At 35.9% G+C, this 19,944-nt stretch overlaps 1 protein-coding gene and 1 long non-coding RNA gene across 4 annotated transcripts in view; one reads left to right on the top strand and one right to left on the bottom strand.

Annotated features, from left to right (window-relative positions):
* Positions 1-304: 304 nt before the first annotated feature.
* LOC131192395 (uncharacterized) lies at positions 305-13,558 on the bottom strand. 2 transcript variants are annotated; one of them, XR_009153727.1, is made up of 5 exons: positions 13,033-13,558; positions 12,802-12,932; positions 11,883-11,915; positions 6,633-6,726; positions 305-4,839 (listed from the first exon to the last, which is right to left on the bottom strand). It is a non-coding gene; the product is annotated as an uncharacterized LOC131192395 (long non-coding RNA). The 2 variants fall into 2 exon arrangements; XR_009153728.1 differs by having other exon boundaries at positions 305-4,852; positions 12,802-13,495.
* Positions 13,559-13,762: 204 nt separating this feature from the next.
* Positions 13,763-19,944, top strand: part of NR3C1 (nuclear receptor subfamily 3 group C member 1) — a 71,483-nt gene continuing 65,301 nt past the window's right edge. Inside the window, exons 1-3 of one of the 2 annotated variants that reach the window (XM_058171504.1) lie at positions 13,763-14,030; positions 14,598-14,747; positions 16,126-17,274. In XM_058171504.1, the coding sequence (XP_058027487.1) occupies positions 16,136-17,274 (1,139 nt within the window). In that variant the 5' untranslated portion in view covers positions 13,763-14,030; positions 14,598-14,747; positions 16,126-16,135. The remainder of the gene's footprint in view (positions 14,031-14,597; positions 14,748-16,125; positions 17,275-19,944) is intronic. The other variant, XM_058171503.1, reaches the window with a different exon arrangement.

Genomic DNA, 19,944 nt, shown 5'->3' with positions numbered 1-19,944 from the left:
TTTTGATAACTTGCTGATAACCTTCCTGCAAAGTTAATAGTTTACATATTAGGTTTTTCACAAAAAGAGCAAAAATTGGCTCTCCTCCAATTTTTCTGGAATTCCGCCCATATTTAAATTGTATTAGCAAGACTAACAGATGAACATCTTTGTAAGATTTAATAGCAATTAAATAATTATCAATTTAATAATATTGCAAAAAATACTGAATACAAGGTCATATAAACTAAAGTTCGTATGTTTTGAAAATACGCTTCATAGTTATACTTTTTTAAAATTAAACCAATTACAGTACAGTCTTGAAGTAGATATCTTCTCAGAACCTCTTTCTGGGATCTTAAAAAAATCATTAAAAAGGGTGTAGCGGCTGAAGACTGATTGAGATCAAACATGATTAGATTTTACAGTCCCTTCCGATCTATCATTTACTCAACCAGAAGTTGTATTGTATTATGTGTTTCTTCATTTCTGCATGTTGATACCAGACATTTTCATAGCATTTCAGTGCAATTGTGTGCCTATGATTCTACCTCTAAAGATGATCTTAGAAAAATTATACTCCTTAATTAAACCTATCAACTCTCTACTAAAAACTCTCTACTCTTGCTTCTTGCTGGAGCTTTTGAACTATCTGCTAGTCATTCCCAGTCCTATCTTCTGAATAGTATCTTGATTATTATTTCTAACCCCTTGGAAATGTCCTAAATTTTATTCTAAAGAACTAGAGAAACCCTTCCATGTTTTGATAATATAAATCTCCTGCTTTGGGATTATTGTCACTAAAAGAAAAATAATCAAGTTTCATTTAGCCTGTTAGATGAGATGATGGATACTCTACGTAAGCTGATACTTTGGTGTCATTTTGGAATGTCATAGCATTCGTAACAACTGTGAGCACCAAGTCTACAGAAACAGATTGGCCAGTGCTAGAGAGACATTTAATGAAATCCTCTTGATTATTACTTAGCTATTACTTTTAATATATTATAATTAAATGTTTATATACTCTAATGCTTATTAGATATAGTGATAAAACACATGATGATGGAATTTTCCAACTCAGTCTTCCAGAGTGTAACTTGATAAAACCTTAGCACATGAAGAAATTTTTGTTAAAAATAATAAATCTGGAAAATATAGGCATTACCCAATCAGCAGATTTCCTGAACCTCTGTCATAAAGTTGTAAAATTTGATTCCAATGGTCTTTCTGGGAATTCTATGTTCTCACGGGTATATAAATTCTTTTGGAAGCAAAAAAAAATTCAAAACTGACATGTTTTCAGAAAAGTATGGTACATGTATAGCAGACATATGTACTGTAGCCTTTTCTGGTTTATGCAATTGATCTTTCTAACTTTCAAATAGGGATTACTTACTTAATTAGCTCACATTCTCCCTAATTTTCACAAAAAAGGGTTTTCATTAGCTTCACAGCAGCAAGGGGAAATGATTAACTCAGCCAAGAATTACAGTTCAAAAGGATAACAATTTATTTACAAAAAACCAACACACACTCAAAAAGCAATGACTGACCTAGGCAAGAGAAAATATTTCAAGATTGGGAAAAAAGCACTAACCACCAAAAGAAATATTTTCTGCTGCTAAATGGACATCCAGAGTTTTATAGCACCACGAGGAGTCTTAGCACAAATGCTTTTTGTTAATACAAAGATTATTTTTTCATTGCTTCTTTGCCACAAATAAAGGACTTTGTCTTTAAGGAGTCAAATGATGCTGCCAATAGTTCAGTACTTTGGATAGAAGATAAAACCAGGCACTTTTAAAGCCTGAAGTTTTTTTAAAGTTTATAATCTACTTATCAAAGAAAATTGTATTGCAGAAGTGACTGAATAACGCATAAACTAGCTCTTTTCTTGATATGGCTTCCATCTACCAAGGATTTAATTTTTATTTTTGCTGTGGCTATTTCAAACAGGTATGTCAAAAACCAAAGTTTTCATGGTCCTCCAGCAATTAAAATTTTTTTCCAGTTGTGAGGGAAATTCTCCTCTTAATAATTTTCATTCAATCACAGAAACTGCAGGTACAAATCTGTAAACCTCTACATAGGTGAAAGATCCCTACATTTTCTCCACCTTGCTCTCCTTTTTTAAACAAATAATTAGGGCAGAAAAATGCTAGGCAAAGTTATCATGCCTAGCTGCTGGAAAGGACTCAGAAAGAAAGAAGCCTGAATATCACAGGCCTCTGAAACAAGACATGGTGACAATATAACTTGGGTCCCATGATATCCTTGTGTAAATGACCCAATTACGTTCTTTGCATGATGGCAGCTGTGATGGTACCATGAGATCTGCTGCACAATAAACCTATGCCATCATTTGCTCTTCTTGCCTCCACTGTAGACATTCAGGAGCAGCTGGTGGTCATAAATTTTGCTAGACGCAGTAATACTTCTGAGAGAAATGCTTGAGAAAGACAAAAAGATCAACCTTTTCAGATCTATTTTTGAAGTGATCATAAAGTCAGTCCAGGCTTCTGCACTTTAAACCCCGTGATTTTGTGCTTGACTCTGATAAGATTGGTAAACTGTGAAGTTTCTGGCACAGGTGCAGCTTTAAAAACTCAATGTTTAATTTGGCTCTTACATGCAGACCCTTAGTCAGCTCTATTATTGCCTCTATTGTGACTTTAAAGTAAATCTTCACTTCGTTAGAATAAATTTAATCAAACTATTCACTAAGTCTTCATTACTATTAATCTTCCCATCGTTCCTTTCACCCATCTCCTCCCACTTATGACTGCATAACTGTAACTTTGTTGCTTGTATCCTTATGATTTATATTGTTCCCTAGTATGACTTGATTGCTTATTTGTACCCTATGACTATCATTAGGTGTTGTATCTTATGATTCTTGACGAATGTATCTTGTCTTTTTTACATACACTGGGAACATATGCACCAAAGACAAATTCCTTGTGTGTCCAATCACACTTGGCCAATAAAGAATTCTAATCTAATCTAATCTAATCTAATAACTACTATCAAAGGAAAAGTGGTAACTTCTTTAAGAGATGAAAATGCTGAATCTAACCATCTTCTATCAGCTGCTTTAGAAAGAGAACATATAACTCAACTGAAAAATAACTCAGAGATGGGTGGCTGCATAAATGGACAAATTAATAAATAGGTATTTTCCTCTTTACATGTCATCTGATTTAGGTACCTCTAAATCATATTCAAAAATGTTGTTGTCTGACCATTTGCAGAGATATGGTTTGCAAACCACAGGAATGCCAGAGTATTCACTTGGTGGAGATGTTGCATTTTGTTTTGTATGGAGGAAATGCCGTGTTGTAAGCTCTGACTCAGCATTTTTAACGACAGGATAAGCTGACAGGAAACAGGCAGTTGAAAAAAGGCAAAGGGCAGAGGGGAGAACCCTACATGCAAAGTCACAAGTCCATAAAACAGAACAGATAATTTTCTGCAGCACAAAAAAGTGAAAATTAACCTTTTTTTAAAACTACAAAGGATAAAGCCTTCAGAAAAAATATGTACAATGAAGTTATAGAAAATAAAATATACTAAAGAAAGCATATTGCTGAAGCAATTCAATTTTTAGTTGTTTGTCAATCATCTTTCAGGACTGACTAATGATGTGAGCAATTAGAAGAAAATGAAAGTGGTTCTTGCAATTACAGTACTTCAGTTTTCTATGAGAAACAATAAAAACAAATTTAAGGACCAGTGCAAATATGAAATACAGTAAGCCTCAGCTCCAAAATGAAATAATCCCCATCATGGGTAAAATAGTTGCAGAAGGTTATGGAATCAATTAATGAAATAATTTTGCTGGATTTTTGGTTGATGAGACCAAGAACAAGGAAGACCATGAAGACATTCTAATTGTGTTCCAAGATCTATCATGCGTTGCCAACAGAATGATGGTTTGCTATTTTAGAGCTTTGCGGATAGGATAGGATAGGATAGGATAGGATAGGATAGGATAGGATAGGATAGGATAAAAATTTTATTGGCCAAGTGTGATTGGATACACAAGGAATTTGTCTTGGTCCACATGCTCTCGGTGTATATAAAAGATACATTCATCAAGAATCATAAGGTACAACACTTAATGATAGTCATAGGGTACAAATAAGCAATCAGGAAACAATCAATATCAATATAAATTGTAAAAATACAAGCAACAAAGTTACAGTCATACAATCATAAATGGAAGGAGATGGGTGATGGGAACAATGAGAAGATTAATAGTAGTGCAGACTTAATAAATAGTTTGACAGTGTTGAGGGAATTATTTGTTTAGCAGAGTGATGGTGTTCATGAAAAAACTGTTCTTGCATCCAGTTGTTCTGGTGTGCAGTGCTCTATAGTGTCATTTTGCGGGTAGAAGTTGAAACATAACATAACATAACATCAGAGTTGGAAGGGACCTTGGAGGCCTTCTAGTCCAACCCCCTGCCCAGGCAGGAAACCCTACACCATCTCAGTCAGATGGTTATCCAACATTTTCTTAAAAATTTCCAGTGTTGGAGCATTCACAACTTCTGAAGGCAAGTCGTTCCACTTATTAATTGTTCTAACTGTCAGGAAATTTCTCCTTAGTTCTAAGTTGCTTCTTTCTTTGATCAGTTTCCACCCATTGCTTCTTGTTCTACCCTCAGGTGCTTTGGAGAACAGCCCGACAGTTTATGTCCAGGATGTAAATAGTTTATGTCCAGGATGTAAATATTTTCACAGCCCTCTTTTTGACTCGTGCAGTATACAGGTCCTCAATGGAAGGCAGGTTGGTAGCAATTGTTTTTTCTGCAGTTCTAATTATCCTCTGAAGTCTGTGTCTGTCTTGTTGGGCTGCAAAACCAAACTAGACAGTTATAGAGGTGCAGATGACAGACTCATCATAGGTCTTCATTAAGAGTTCAAAGTATTACTTCAGAAATATATTCAATTCTATTCAACCTATATTTAAAATTTGACAAACTAATTGATTAGTTATATGATAGAACATATATTAAGACAGGCATGATTTCAGGAAAAATAAAACTGTTTCAGCAAAGTGCAGTCAGAATAGTTTGATTCATTGCTGTTCAAATCATCAACTCTGCTTAGTCATTCTGAATAGGTAAAGGACTATTCAGATTTATTTGAAAGTGAAAATATTAGAAATCAGCCTTTTAAAATACTAGTTAGTTTAAATATTATCCAAACTGATAGGTTCATCCTCTTGTGAAAAATAAAGCCATCCACAAAATAAAGCTTTTGGAATATTCAATCAGATTAGTTGTACTTCTTTTCTTATTCCAATTATGCTGAGACTACTAAATCCTTTCAACTGTAACTTCACTGCTATGGAAGAAAAACAAGAATGTAAAGACAGTTCTGTGTCTGAAAACTTGGCAAAAAATATGAGATGGGATTGTTTTTAGTAACACATTTGAAGCAGCCAAAAAAAACTAATGATTCTTCAACCAGAAATGATAATTAAAACAGATTTGAAAATACCCGTTTTAAAAAATCTTTTTTAAATTTGTGGACTAGTATGTTAATTTTCAAAGAAGGAATGGAAATGAACTATAATTAGAAGAAAGTAATTTACCACTATTACTGACCGCTGCATCTGAGTTGAAAAATAGATTCAAGGAGAAACCAGAGCAGCTTGCAAGCATTTGCTTTAATATAGGAATGAATAATATTGGAAACTTGTATTAAAAAAAATTAAATACAATTCAACAGTTATGGCAAACAGAAACCTAATTACAGAACTTCATTTATCAAGCTCTGTTATTAAAGAAAGGCTATAGCTGGTATGATTTGCAGACAAACTCACAACGCATCAGTTTCCCAGAAATAATCTTTTGGTTGCTATACTAACAAGGAGTGTGCAACAGTTAAATGATTACTTTTGTCTTTAAATTGGTTTTATGACCTCACAGATTAGCAATGCCTTATTAACTGGGATAAATTTTCAGAATTGGAGACAAAACCCAAAGGTGCTTTTTCAAGAGGCAACTGGACTTTCTGGTTTTTCTTTGAAGATGTTTTGCTTCTCATCCAAGAAACTTCTTCAGCTCTGAAGAACTATTTATTTTAGCAGACCTTTGAGATGTAAAGGGTGAACAGATGTAAATGTTATGGTTGTTTCTCAATGTCTGAGTAGCCTATAATGTTTATAAGCCACTCAGAAGAGCACATAAGCCTAATAAATAGATAAACAAAATTGTAGCAATTTAAAAAAAATATTTCAAAACTATGCAAGGTAGAAAAAATGGCACTGAAATGGTTATTATTAAGAAGTAATTAAGAAAAAAGTATTTTTAAAATAATTAGTTAAGAAAAGCATTATTCAAACTACAGGAAAGGGAGCATAAAGAACAACCACAGTTGTCTCTGCATCTTTATAATTTTTCTCTTTTTGCTACAGTAATCTCTCTTTATAAAAGTGAAATATCACTCACACATTATCACGAAATCTACAGAACCGTAAAGCCTACAAACGTTAAATTTGGCATGTATGTTCCTCTTGGCTTCTAGGTGCTTGCTAAGAAAGGAATTTTCGAAATGACCATCAGATCATTAGTATTTCTTATATTATTATTAACATGCTCTGATGCTAAAGAGTTAGATGTTCTACTCCTCCTCCTCACCTGAAAAGAACTCTGTTCCAACTGTCGTGTGGGCGTGGCCAACCCATGACTCATCTGGCCTGCGAGCTGGGAGTTTAGACATTCTACTCTCCACCTGAAAGGGAGAGAAGGGGATAAGATAGGAGAGGCTTCTGTGGGGAAAGCTTAAGGGAGAGAAGGGGATAGGAGAGGATCATTGGAGCCAGCCTGAGGGAGAGAAGGGGATAAGATAGGAGAGGCCTCTGTGGGACAAGCCTGAGGGAGAGAAGGGGATAGGAGAGGATCAATGGAGCAAGCCTGAGGGAGAGAAGGGGAGAGGAGTGGCGATTGTAAGTACTCATTAATTTTCAAGCTGTGTCGATTTATCAAGCTCAATTACAGTTTTGTAGCAGAGCATGGATATCCAGCTAGTTTCATCATAAATATTAGGTAGGAGAGAGAGAAGAATCTACACTGCTGCTTAACCAGAAGTTAGTTACCACCATCAATCATTGTTGCTCTTGTGCCATGCAAAAACAAAATTCTTGATGGAGTTACCTTATGGAACTGGAGCAGGCAGGCAGACAGATTTCAGGCAGATATGTCAAAAAGATTGCACTGATAAGCAGTCTCTGTATATGTGCATGTCTGGAGTGAGAGTTTTCTTTTCAGTGTACCTTCACTAGGATTCAGGAAATAAATAATATTGGCAGTAACCAAGAGTCATTTCTTTTCGAAATTGCTGGTCAATCAGACTTTAAAAAAAATATCAGTGCCACTATTAGATATAATTTTAGATACAGTTTCATGCACTGCTGTTTATAAAATTCATTGAATTTAAACACAATTTTTGTGGAAACTGTAGCAGTTCCATTTTACAGTTCACCTTTACTAAATGTAGCACAGTAATAAATATATAACAAACGCTGTTAACCTGGAACATGTTTATTCTTAGACAAGAAGAATAAACTTGTCATGGTTAATGTCCAACCAGGACATAGTTTCATTAATTAACAGCAGTGTCAAACTATAGTTCTGATGTAATCTACAAACTCCACCAAACCGGAGACCAGTTTATTTGACATAGTGAATCCTCTTCTAAATCCATAATATTTAAATTTAATCAGGAGATACTTTTCTGTCATCTTTAGTGCATTTGGAAGTTATCTGAAAGGCTTTTTCATGGGTACTTCTATCCTGCAAGTTAGCTTACTAAAAAGCCCATCTAGTCTTTTCTTTGGTGACTTTCCACCATCACTGAAATGTATGGAAACACACATACACACACAATATCTGCAGATTGGTCTGTGATTTCATTCATTTACTTTAAAGCTACTATAATTATGCTATTCTTCTTATTCATTTATTATTTCTGTTTAACTTCTATTATGGTTTGACATTTACTTTATACTTCCTGTTGCTTGTCAGCCCACTTGGTTCAATAAAAAGTGTCTGTGAGGTTGCTGCTGCATACAAAAACATTGAACTTGAAGACAGGAGAAACTGATGTAGATGAGACTCAGAAAAAGTATATAAACATGGAGGAGGAACAGAATATTAATGTGGAAATAGAAAAGTGAAAAGGAAGGGAAGTTTTGAAAAGAATGAATTAGACGAGGCCTATTTTGCATATTACTCATGTGGAAAAAAGCCATGAAATTTCAGTGTGATTGTAACCAGATCAGTGTCATCACTTCCTATACACACATATTAAAAGGACTATTTGTATATGGGAAACTTTTTCACTGAAGCTACTACCCAAACTGCAAAGCTAATCAAAAAATAATTGAATTCTTATGTGTACCTATAGCATACTCTGCTTAAGATGTTCCTGCATAATATATAACTACCAGGGACAAAGAAGCTGTGCAAAATAAGTCCTAACTGAATCTTCCATAGGGTGGAGTCTATTTAATTGAATAAAACACTTTTTCTAATGACATTCTTTCCAAAAATATGCTATAAAAATGTGTGTCTCTCAGAAAATTAATTGATTGGACAAGCTATGGTTGCAGAAAACCTGTTGACTGAACAGCGGAACTATATGAGTAGCAATGAGGCAGCCCAAGAAAGGAAAAAACCGATCTTAGAAAAGAAGTCAATTAAATTAGTTTTGTGGTAAGATGACGTAGCCTGTTAGTATAGTACATAATTAAGCAAAGAGATCAAATTTTATTTATGTTGTGCAGTCATATAGCATACGTGTACACAAAACTGCATTTTGTCTTGAGTTTTTGAGTAGAATTCAAAATGAATTCCCTCCCTCACCGCCACCACCACCTCTACCAATCCACTGAGCCAGAAAGGTTGGAGAATGTTGTTTTAGAGCAGCGGTCACCAACTGGTGGTCCATGGACCACCGGTGGTCCCTGAAAAAATGTTGGTGGCCCGCAGAAAAATTATTTGCATTTTTTATATCGAACTAAATACTATTTATCTTTTTAAAAATTCATATTAGTGGTCCGCGGGATTTACAATTATGAATTTAGTGGTCCCTGAGGTCCGAAAGGTTGATGACCTCTGTTTTAGAGGACCTCTGCTTAGTCCAATGGACACTACACATAGGAGTCCAAATTCTCATTTTGCTATCAACATTTATATAAAGGTGCTCAGAAATTTTGTGGGATTTAAGTAATTTAACAACCGGTTTTCTGCCCTAATGATTTCTTCCAACAACCAGTTTGCCAAACTGCTCAGAAAGTTAACAACCAGTTCTCCCGAAGTGGTGCGAACTGGCTGAATTCCACCACTGGATATAGTAATAAAATCAAGCTGTTTATCCGTGGTATTTGTCAGAAGTAGTGTAGATGTTGGAATGGTATTTTAACATTGTCATCTCCTAAACAAGATCCAATCAGTTGAAGATGGATTTCACCAAGTACAGGAGCAATGATGTGAAATGATGACTCACTATTTCTTCATCAGGAACTCCACCTACTTTAATACTCCCATCAGCCTCTGTCACTCTCTCATTACTCAAGTGTCATCCTCCTACTCCTCAAAATCTCTGTCCTTTTCCATCCAAACAGCTGGCAGGTGCCGCAGTCAAAACGTGTGACCTGTCAGGCAGTCTTGGCTTACAAAATTATTACACATGAAAATGTTGAAGGATTCGTCAACGTATGTCATCTACTTATTTCCATGACTATTTTGTATCTGAATAGACCTTTCAATGAATCAAGGGAAGTTGATGATTTTTGTTGCATGAAAGAACATAACAAATATTTAATTGCCTTTGACTATCATTATGAGAATATTGGATATGCGGCAGTGTAACATACCTTTTCTCAGTTTTCATGTGATTTTTGAAACATATTTTTCATGAAATTGTGGAATTTTTTTGTAGTATTTTATTTGAACAATTTGCCTATTTGCCTGGTATCCATACTTCAATACCTTTGTAACTACAACTCTTATGCTGCACTAAAGATATGGCTTTTGATTTATCCATATGGGACTATAAGGGCTACGGTAGAGCTTCCTTCAAAAGACGTGACAATAAGCAAAATTCATCACTGATTCAAGAGCTGAATCTGAGAAAAGCCATGCATTTGTAAATGTCCTATATTTTACCTTTGTTTATCTTCTTTCAGTTGCAGGCTATCAAGGACATACGTTTTTCCTGAAGCTTGCCAATTTTTATCATAAATGTATTCCTAATTTTGCTGCACAAACTACACCCACTGAGTCATCTTACTAAGAAGGGGGTTCATTTTGAATGGGATTTCAACACACTAACAACTTTTCTTCTTCTCAAACAGGAATAATCTTTTAAAAACCCTCTATCATCCAGATCAGGGTGACATTTCCCATTTTCCCTTGGGATCTGACTTATATTTATGATGATTGCAGTGTCCTGGGGTCATGTGATCACCTTTTGCAATCTTCTGACAAGCAAAGTCAATGGGGAAATTTGATTCACTTAACTGTGCTAACTTTATTAACAACTGTAGCTGATTTACTTAACAACTGTGGCAATAAAGTTCGTAAAATGGGGCAAAACCTATTTAACAAATGTCTCACTTAGCAATAGAAATGTTTGGGTCAATTGTTGTCATAGGTTGAGGATTGCCTGTATTTTCCGGCAAATATTTTTACATGAAAGTTACTAGGATATTTTTGCCTATTAAAGAAATCTTTTAGCAATGGTGCCATCTCCTAAAAGGAAATCCAAACTGACCACAATTTGGAACAGACTTCTCACAAATTCACAGCTCAGGTAGGCACATTCTTTTCATCATTTTAACTTGCATTTCTTACATTTCTAGCTTGCAGAATAAGCTGGTGGATGGTTTATCATATAAATCAGAATATTCCCTACTTTACAATGCTCATTCCATCTCCATTCTGCACCTGGAAAATTTTTCCCTATTTTCTTTGGTATTTGGTTTACTCTGGGAAACTCTTGGGACTGGAAGGAAGGTTCTTTCCTTATCTGATCAAATCTGCACTCCACAAGAGCAGGATACATATGTACAGGCTCAGCTAGATGATCTTCATGCAATTCTTCCATTTTCTCTTTCTCTCCTTTTCCTTGGGAATGGGGAGAATGACATCACAACAATTGGTTAGAGATCTTCCTTCCTTGAAGAAAGATGTCATGCTTCTCTGCCAGGATAGCTGGCCAGCTGGACATTATGGACTATTTTAAATGATCCATTTCCTCCTCCATGACTTTTCATATGCTCAAATTAGAGCAGATTTCAATGCCAATGCTTCTTTAGCAGCATGACAAGTTTTCAGCCAACAAATTAGTTTGACATTACATCCCCTCTCCTCCCTATAGAGACTTTGGCATACAGTTTCCCTGGCATCTATTACTAACCTACTATGTATGATACAAGCTCCCAGGTGAATGGTTTCCATTTTTGAAGACATAGAGATGTGTATAAAGTTGGGAGGCAAGGAAATGAAAGTGAATAGTGATTAGCATATCTGCCTGGTGATTGGATTTATTATTGTTTCCTTGCATGGGTAACAAGAAAGAATGCTAAAAAAATAGGAGATTCCATTTGTTAAATATTCTTGAGAAATTGTTTAGAATATTCTGATTCAAAGGATTCAAGAGATAGCAATGAGCAAACATTTGAAAAGTGCCATGGAGATTTTTAATTTAAAAGGCATACTTATGTTTTACTCCTGTTTACCTTTTTTTATTTGCAGGCTATCTGTTATAAAATAAAACAACACAAAACATGAAGTATAACTCACAGTCTAATTGTAATAATAAATAAATAAACAAACAAACAAGCAAGCAAGCAGTAACTTATTTGTCAGGTAAAGTTTGCTTACCAGGTAAGCAGACAATTGCAAGTAGTCTTCAAACTGCACAAAAGTAGAAGCAGGTGATGAACATGGATCCTTCAATTCTTTCCTCTAGGGCTTAGAAACTACACCTTTGCCCCTGCATTCTGTACATGGCACCCACCCTGTCTAATCCTATCTAATCTAACCTAACCTACAAACAGCATGATATTATCAATTCCTGCTATTGAATTGACTAGGCTGTTTTTCTATTTAAAAAAAATCCAATCCCAAACTACAAAAATAAAATTCAAGCATCGATTCATTCAAAGCAGCCAAGCCTTATTTTTACATGCAGAACAGAACTATTTAATGCTAACTCAAATTAAATTCCCAGATCACCATTGTCTTTTCAAACTTGGGACATCTGACGTAGCCATTCTAGGTTCAAAACAGTGCTGTCCATGTTTGCACAACTCTTATGCGCTGTGTACCTTAAATTGAATTAAACCAAATTTATTTGAATCAAACACACACACACACACACACACACACGTATGTGTGTGTATATTTCTAGAAGAATGTGTCTGCATGTGAACACTACATGAAAAAATACTGCATACGGCAGATACCAAATTGATAATTATATGCACAGAAATTCATCATGTTAAGTCTTCTTCCAGTCTGTTTTCATTGGGCTCGTATATCCTACAACTGAGCTGTATAAGCCATTAGCTAATGCAGAACTTGATTCTTTTTGCTGACCTACAATTAATATTGAAAACTCTTTCAAAATGAGACAGACAAGAGGCCTGCTCCTTTAATAGCCAACAAATAGTCTATATAGCATACAATTTATACACATTCACTCCCCCCAAAAATCTCACTTGTTTTAAGATTTTTTTTCCTAACGCATATATAAGGTGGCATTTACAATTCTAAAAAGTGTTATTTTTCTAGGAAATACCGAAATCTTTTCCTGTCATTTCGGCTTAACGGGTCAGCGATGGCCCTTCAATCCTCTCGGAAGGTTTGTTGCCTGTTTTCGTCGTCCCTCGTTCGCTTTTTTTTTTTCACCCCCCTTTGAACAGCCCAGACCTGATTTTTTTTAAAAAAATAAAAAATTAGTTCACCAGGTTGATTAGGATTTCCCCATAAATGAAATTCGCGAAGGCTGCCTGTCACTCATCGCAGTTACCTTTTTAAAACGCAGTGAGCTTCCTAAATCAAGATGCTGCTTATAAATACCAAACCTCCCAAAAACCCACCGTAGGCTGCAGCGGACAAGATAAGAAACCGAAAAGAAAAAAAGAAAGGAAGGGAGGCAAGAAGGAAAAAAGAAACTGTTAGCGGAAAGGGGCACGTTTGAAGAAGCGGTGGGGGGGGGGGAGGAAGAGGCCCTGCCGGGGGTTGCAGTTGCCGTTCTCAGTCAACAGGTTGCACCGTTCCCCCTCGGCTGCCCCGCAATGCGCGAGCCCGTGCGCTCGCGCGCCACTTCCTAGCGCGCGCTCCCCGCTCTGCCGCGTCTCTGCTCTCTTTCCCTGGTCTGGGGGAGGGAGTGGGGGATGAGGAGGAGGAGGAGGAGGCGGAGGCTGCCGCGGCTGCTGCTGCTAGCACCGTCGTCGTCCTCCATTTTGTGGCTGGGGCACAAACCGTAGAGCTGAGCGTAGACGGAGTGGCTGGCGGGGGGGAGGAGGAAGAGGAGGAGGAGGAAGAAGAAAAAGAGGAGGAGGACGAGGAGGAAGAGGAGGGGAAGAGGAAGAAGGGGAGGGCGGGACGCCCTGGCAGAGGGAGGGCAGGAGAGACGTGGAGAAGGATAGAGGGAAAGTGTGACTTTAATTAATCGCGGGGGCAGAAGTGTTGCGTGTGCTGCACGCGAGCGGGGGTGGGTGGGAGAGGAGCAGGTGAGGGGCTGCGGCGGCGGCGGCGGTGTGTGTGCGTGTGTGTGGGAGCGCGGGTCCGCCTGTCAAGTGTGTGCGTGTGGGGAGGAAAGGGAGGGGGGGCGGCTGCTTACCGCCTCATCTGCAAAGGGGCGGCTGCTTTCACCCCCCCCACACACCCCACCCCACACCCAATCCCGTCGCCCCGTAACTCTGCTTCCTTCCAGTCCCCACCAAGTTGTTTATTTGCTTCGCTGCCTGCTGGAGCCATGGAAGTTGGTGGTTAGGAGGATTCCCAGCGCCCCCACTGGATACGGTAAGGGGTGTCTCTCTCTCTCTCCCTGTCTTTTTTTTTTGCTCTCCTAGGTGTGGGCCGGGGGTGGGGGTGGAGGAATGGTTTCTACTTTTAGGCTCTGTCCCTCTCGAAGGGAAGATGCACGGCTGAAGCGGCGGCCGAGTGCTTTTTTTTTTCTGTAGAGGTCACCCTCCACCCTGTCTGTCAGTAATGCCTTCTCCCCCCCACCCACCCTCCACTCCCGCCATTAAGATCGAGCGGCTTGCTGCCGAGTGGTGGTGAGGCCGGAGAAGGGTGGGAGCCCCTTCCCCTCGATCCATTGCGTCGCTTAAACTTTAAAGTCCTCCTCCTTAAACGGGGACGAGGGAGAAGGGTGTCTGGTGTGTGTTTTAAGTAACGTACGTATATGTACGCGCCTATACGTGTAATAATGTTGGCGAGGGTGGGTGGCTGGGGGCGATTTCCTATTCTGTTCCACAACCATCTATGGCTCATTTTAATCCGGCTATAAAGAGAATGTCCAAAATAGGATCTCTTCTTGGAATGGAACGATTTTTAAGTTTTGCGACCTGTTATCTATTTACTTAGGAATGAGGGACTCCGAATTCAAACGGACTTTTCTTCTGCTAGACGTGTATGGGACTGCACTGCAAAAGTAGTATAAATCTTATGTAATGGTTCCCTCCCTCCCTCTACTTTATCTACCCCGAGACTTTTTTAAAAAAGGCTATTTGCAAGGTTCGTTTGTTTATTTAAAAAAAATATTCAGTTTTTTTTTAAAAGTATGCTATCACCTCCCTTTTTGTTTCCCCTTTTTTATTTGGCGGCCCCACGGATTGGAAACAGACAAGGAGTTGAAAACTTGGACTTGGTTGGAATTTTTTTTTTTTTTTTTGAGCAAAGGGCTGATGTTATTTTGCAGAAGTGGGCGTGCCAGGCAAATGCTCAACAGGTCCCGACACATTTTTTCTTTTTTTCATCTTTACAAGAAGGAGAATTTCAACTCAAAAAAGATTAAATATCTTTGGAGTTGCTTTTTTCTCTTCCAGCAAATGAATCATATGATAGATTTATCCCTTTGGCGTTGTCTGTCACATAATGACAAGGAGAGAAACTTGTCAAATGTGGTAACTCCGGTTCTTTTTCTGTCCTTTCCTCTTTTTTTTTTTTTACTTTAGAGCTATGTTATAGTGTGGATCTTTTAAAATTGCACAATTACTTTTGTCAAGGCCCAAAAAGAATTTTAAAAGTTTTGTGCAACTTTTGAAGAGGATATTGCAGAATTGGCTGTGTCATTTGTATATGTTGCCTTTTCATTTAGAGTAAATTGCCTTCTTGCCATTCATAAATACTCTAGGCAGTTTCATAAATTTCTGGAAAATCTGTGCAAAGAAGTTAAGGATATCTATCTATCTATGTATCTAAATACATGTATACGACATACTAAAAATATTTTTTAGTATTTTAAGAATAACATCTTATTTCTAAATTTTTATTTCTAAATTAACAGCCATACTATATGGTAAGATTTCTTTTTTAATGAAAGTTAAGTCAATGGATCATACTGAGAAACCTGTATGATAAATGGATTTGTAAATTGTGATGGATACAAATGCAACAATATTTGAATAGACCTGCGTGAGAATTCTTGAAAATAAAATAGTTTAGGAAAAGTATACAAATTAAAGTTACTTTTTGTTGTAATATCGTGTTTCCCCAAAAATAAGATGCTGTCTTATATTTTTTTGAACCCTGAAATAAGCGCTTGGCCTTATTGCCATGCATTCAAAAGCCCAATTAGGCTTATTATCAGAGGATGTCTTATTTTGGGGGAAACAGGGTACTTATAAACAGCCTTTAATTTGACATGAATTAAATGTTCTATTAAATAGCTAATCTGTTGGGTTTTTTTTGTGGTTTGATTATATTAGACAAATATTTGATTAAATTAAAATAACTTTCAAGCCATTGGGATGCTTTGTATTAGAAATATTACTTAAGAGATATTGAAAACTATTAAGTCTGCTTTTTTAATATTCTTTTTTTCTTGGGGTCGGTACTTCGTAAATCCTTATATTTCTGATCTCAGGCTAATGGTGGTTTTTTTCTTTATTAGTTTTAAAATAATGGAGCCCAAAGAATCGTTGAAACCCACCGGAGGGGAGGAAAGAGGGAAAAGTGCTCACTTTCATCAATCCTTTAGGGGTGGTGCTTCTGTCAAGACTCCTGTGTCTACCCTGTCTGCTTCATCTCAATCTGACTCCAAGCAACCTGTTCTGTGTGACTTGCCAAAGGGTTTAGGAAGCAATGTGCCGCAGCCGGATCTCTCCAAAGCAGTGTCACTTTCAATGGGACTGTATATGGGTGAAACCGATACAAAAGTAATGGGAAATGAACTTGGATTTCCTCAGCAAGGCCAAATCAGCCTCTCCACTGGAGAAACAGATTTTAGACTCCTTGAAGAAAGCATTGCAAGCTTGAATAAATCCTCTAGTCTGATAGAAAGCTCAAAAGGAGTTGCTTCTACTGATGTGTCCCTAGAATCAGAGTTCCCAGCTATGACTAGTCGTGATCTTACTTTAAATCAAGGGTCTTTAGCACAAGGCCAGGTTGACAGTAACAGTGGCAACTTGAAGCTCTTTTCGGAAGACCAAAGTACCTTTGATATTTTGCAAGATTTTGATTTGCCACCGGTGTCTCCTGGAAGAGAAACAAATGGAAGCCCTTGGAGAATTGATCCTGTTCTGGATGAAAGTAGCTTGCTTTCGCCTCTTGGTGGGGATGAGAGTTTTCTTTTGGAAGGAAATGAAATGGAGGATTGCAAGCCTCCCATTTTACCGGACACAAAGCCTAATATTAATGAATGTGAGGATCTTTTGTCAAGTTCTACAATGCAGATGCCACAAGTGAAAACTGAAAAAGAAGATTTTATTGAATTGTGTACCCCTGGAGTAATAAAACAGGAGAAAATAGGCACAACTTACTGCCAGGCTAATTTTTCTGGGTCAAGTATGGTTGGAAATAAAACATCTGCCATTTCTGTTCATGGTGTTAGCACTTCTGGAGGACAAGTTTACCACTATGATTTGAACACTGCGTCTGTCACTCAACAGCAGGATAAGAAACCAGTTTTCAATGCCATTCCATCTCATCCTGCCAGTTCAGAAAATTGGAATAGATGCCAGGGTTCTGGAGATGATGCCCTTACACCAGTAGGGGCTTTGAATTTTTCAAACAGATCTGTCTTCTCCAATGGATATTCAAGGTAAGATACGTTTTTCTATTTAAACTTAATAGAATGCTTTTATGTAATATGAGGGTAGTAATAATATGTTCATGTTTATTATCCTTTTGGTTAAAACATTTAAATCTTTGAAAAATAGGCTATATGCAGTGCAGGCAAGTCATTGCAATTTTACATTTTATAATTATGATAATAAAGGAGAAAAAAATAAATGGCTACTTTGCCATTCAGGTTACATTTTAACTAAAGACAATGAATTAGTTTCAATTTTCATTTCAATTAGTTTCAGTATTTATTCATATTGGTTCTTATTGAACAAAAATCTAATTTATTTATTCTTTATTCATTTTAGCCAGTAAAATATAAAGCCTAGGATTTTTGTAGTAGGATTTCAATTTTAATACTGAATATTAGTAAATTTAGGATGATGTGCAAATTAAGCTATGAGAAGTAGTGTTTTTGTCACTGCTAATCTATGGAAGATATGTTGGATATAATTCACATTCAGAAGTATGAAATTTGTCGCTATCATCTAACGATAGTCTATATTGTTGCATTCTTTTTTCCTGTAAAATTAAATTTTCACTTAATGTTTTAATCTATATTTAAGTGATTTAAGGCAGCTATATTGTAACAGAAGTTTCATCTTTAATTTCTGCAGTACTTAATTTTTTTCTTCTAACAAATGTTGACATTTATTTTTCTTAATAAACTTGTTATTCCTTTGAAAGTTGAGTTCCAATGGATTTTTATTTAACCAGATATAACTTACATGTGAGTTTGTTATTGGAATAAAATATTAAAGTATTTGTATATTGAATATAGTTACCCAGTTTCCATTGGACTATTTTGTTCCTTTATTTTTTCGGTCTTTGTTAAGAACATAAGCACACATATGAAATAGTATAGAACATGCATCAATTTTCTACTTTATATGTTCTGTTTTCACTCGTGACAATTACTGTGGTGGAGGAAAAGAAGAAATAGTTTGGACACTATATCACTATATAGAGAAGATTGATTTGTAGTACCGTGTATATTGCTTCATATTAATTTGATTTTAAACAACCCTTTCTTAATAGAAATAATTTTATAGTACATACTTGTTGCAAGTTGCCTTTTATTACCCTTTTCATATTTTTATTGTATTGAATTATTGTGGAGAATTTACAACAAATCTTGTGGAATTAAAATTCTGTAAATAAAATGCTTAAATCATTCTTTTTGTAAAAGTTTTCACAAAAAGAATACCTTTTAAACAGTTTATACTTTTGTAATGAAGTTATACACCTATATTTAGGAGGCTTATGCTAAAGATTTTTAAAATGATTTGGTATCTCTAAAGTCTCTGAAATGTGTATGAATTCCCAATATCTTTGTCTCAGTTGAAATCCCTCTTTTTCTTACTTATTTTTATATAATATTTAATGTAAAACAATTAAAATTATATATATATACATTTATAAATTTATAAATTCATATTTATAAATTTATAAATTCATATTTATAAATTTATAAATGAACTTCCCCCTTGGTCTCTGTCCATTCCTATGTTTCTCTAAATTTGTTGTATAGCATTCTTCAACATGTAGTATAGTTTTAGGATTAGAAGTTGAACATGTTCCATCAAGGCATCTACTTTGCTAATAGATAGTGGAAATAAACAGTGGAGTTCAACTTCTAAAATCCCAATTACATTTAAATATATTTTTGTTGAAATGAGCTTTTGTAAGTTTTTGCTACTTGAACTAGTTACCATAACAGTGGTTTTGTCTAAGATAACGTGACTATCACTCTTCCATTACTGGGAAGTGGGTCTCGTTTTTATTAATTTAGTATTTTGAATTGTAAAGTATGATAGGATATAGAACTTTTGTATTTTTGAATATTGTAAAAGGAACTTGTGGTTAACATGGCTTTTAAACTAAGATAATTCATTTCTTAATACAAGACAAAAATTGTTTCTTCCAATATATTATTTAAAGTAATTTATATAGTTAACTTGGAGGATGTTTTTATTTTATGGGTGCATCTGTTTCTACCAAAAAAAAAAAAGAAACATCTAAAACAGGAACTTTGATTACTCTATCTAAGTGGGAATACTTAATTTTAGATTAGATTTTATATACACTTTTTAAAATTTACATTTTACATTTTTGTTCCAGGTAATAAGATACTTGGGGATAGAGGAGTACTGTACATTAGTATTTGCCCAGTTTCCTAGCCTAGTTTATTTTTAAATATTATTTTAATAAAAATATACAAAAATACTTAAGTAGCAAGGTGTCGTATTGTAAATGTCTTGTTGCTATTGATAAAAACTACTCTGAGCCCCAAGATTATCACTGTTGATTCCAAGCATTAAAATATTGTGCTCTTTTTGATTTAGTTATTACCTCAGGGAAAGCTTACAGTTGTATAATGGGTAAAAAAAACTTGCAGTTGTTTAATAACATAAGAAAACTAGAAAGAAAGAAATGAATGATGAAATGAAAATGTAAAAGCAAAAGCAAAATTGGAAAAGCAAGAGTAATTCTACTAGTGAATACAAAATATGAATCTGAAGTTTCTTAATTCCACTAGAGCAATATTTCCATATCAATAGACGAGAATATATGTTGCTTGGGGTTGAATTGTGGAGTCCTTGGTGCAATATTTAGTTTGCAAACTCCATTCCATTCTAGCACAGTA

Source organism: Ahaetulla prasina, chromosome 2 (assembly GCF_028640845.1).
Source record: "Ahaetulla prasina isolate Xishuangbanna chromosome 2, ASM2864084v1, whole genome shotgun sequence".
Taxonomy (NCBI): Eukaryota; Metazoa; Chordata; class Lepidosauria; order Squamata; family Colubridae; genus Ahaetulla; species Ahaetulla prasina.
Note: the sequence above shows the minus strand (reverse complement) of the source record. Positions and strands in the feature narration are given on the sequence as shown.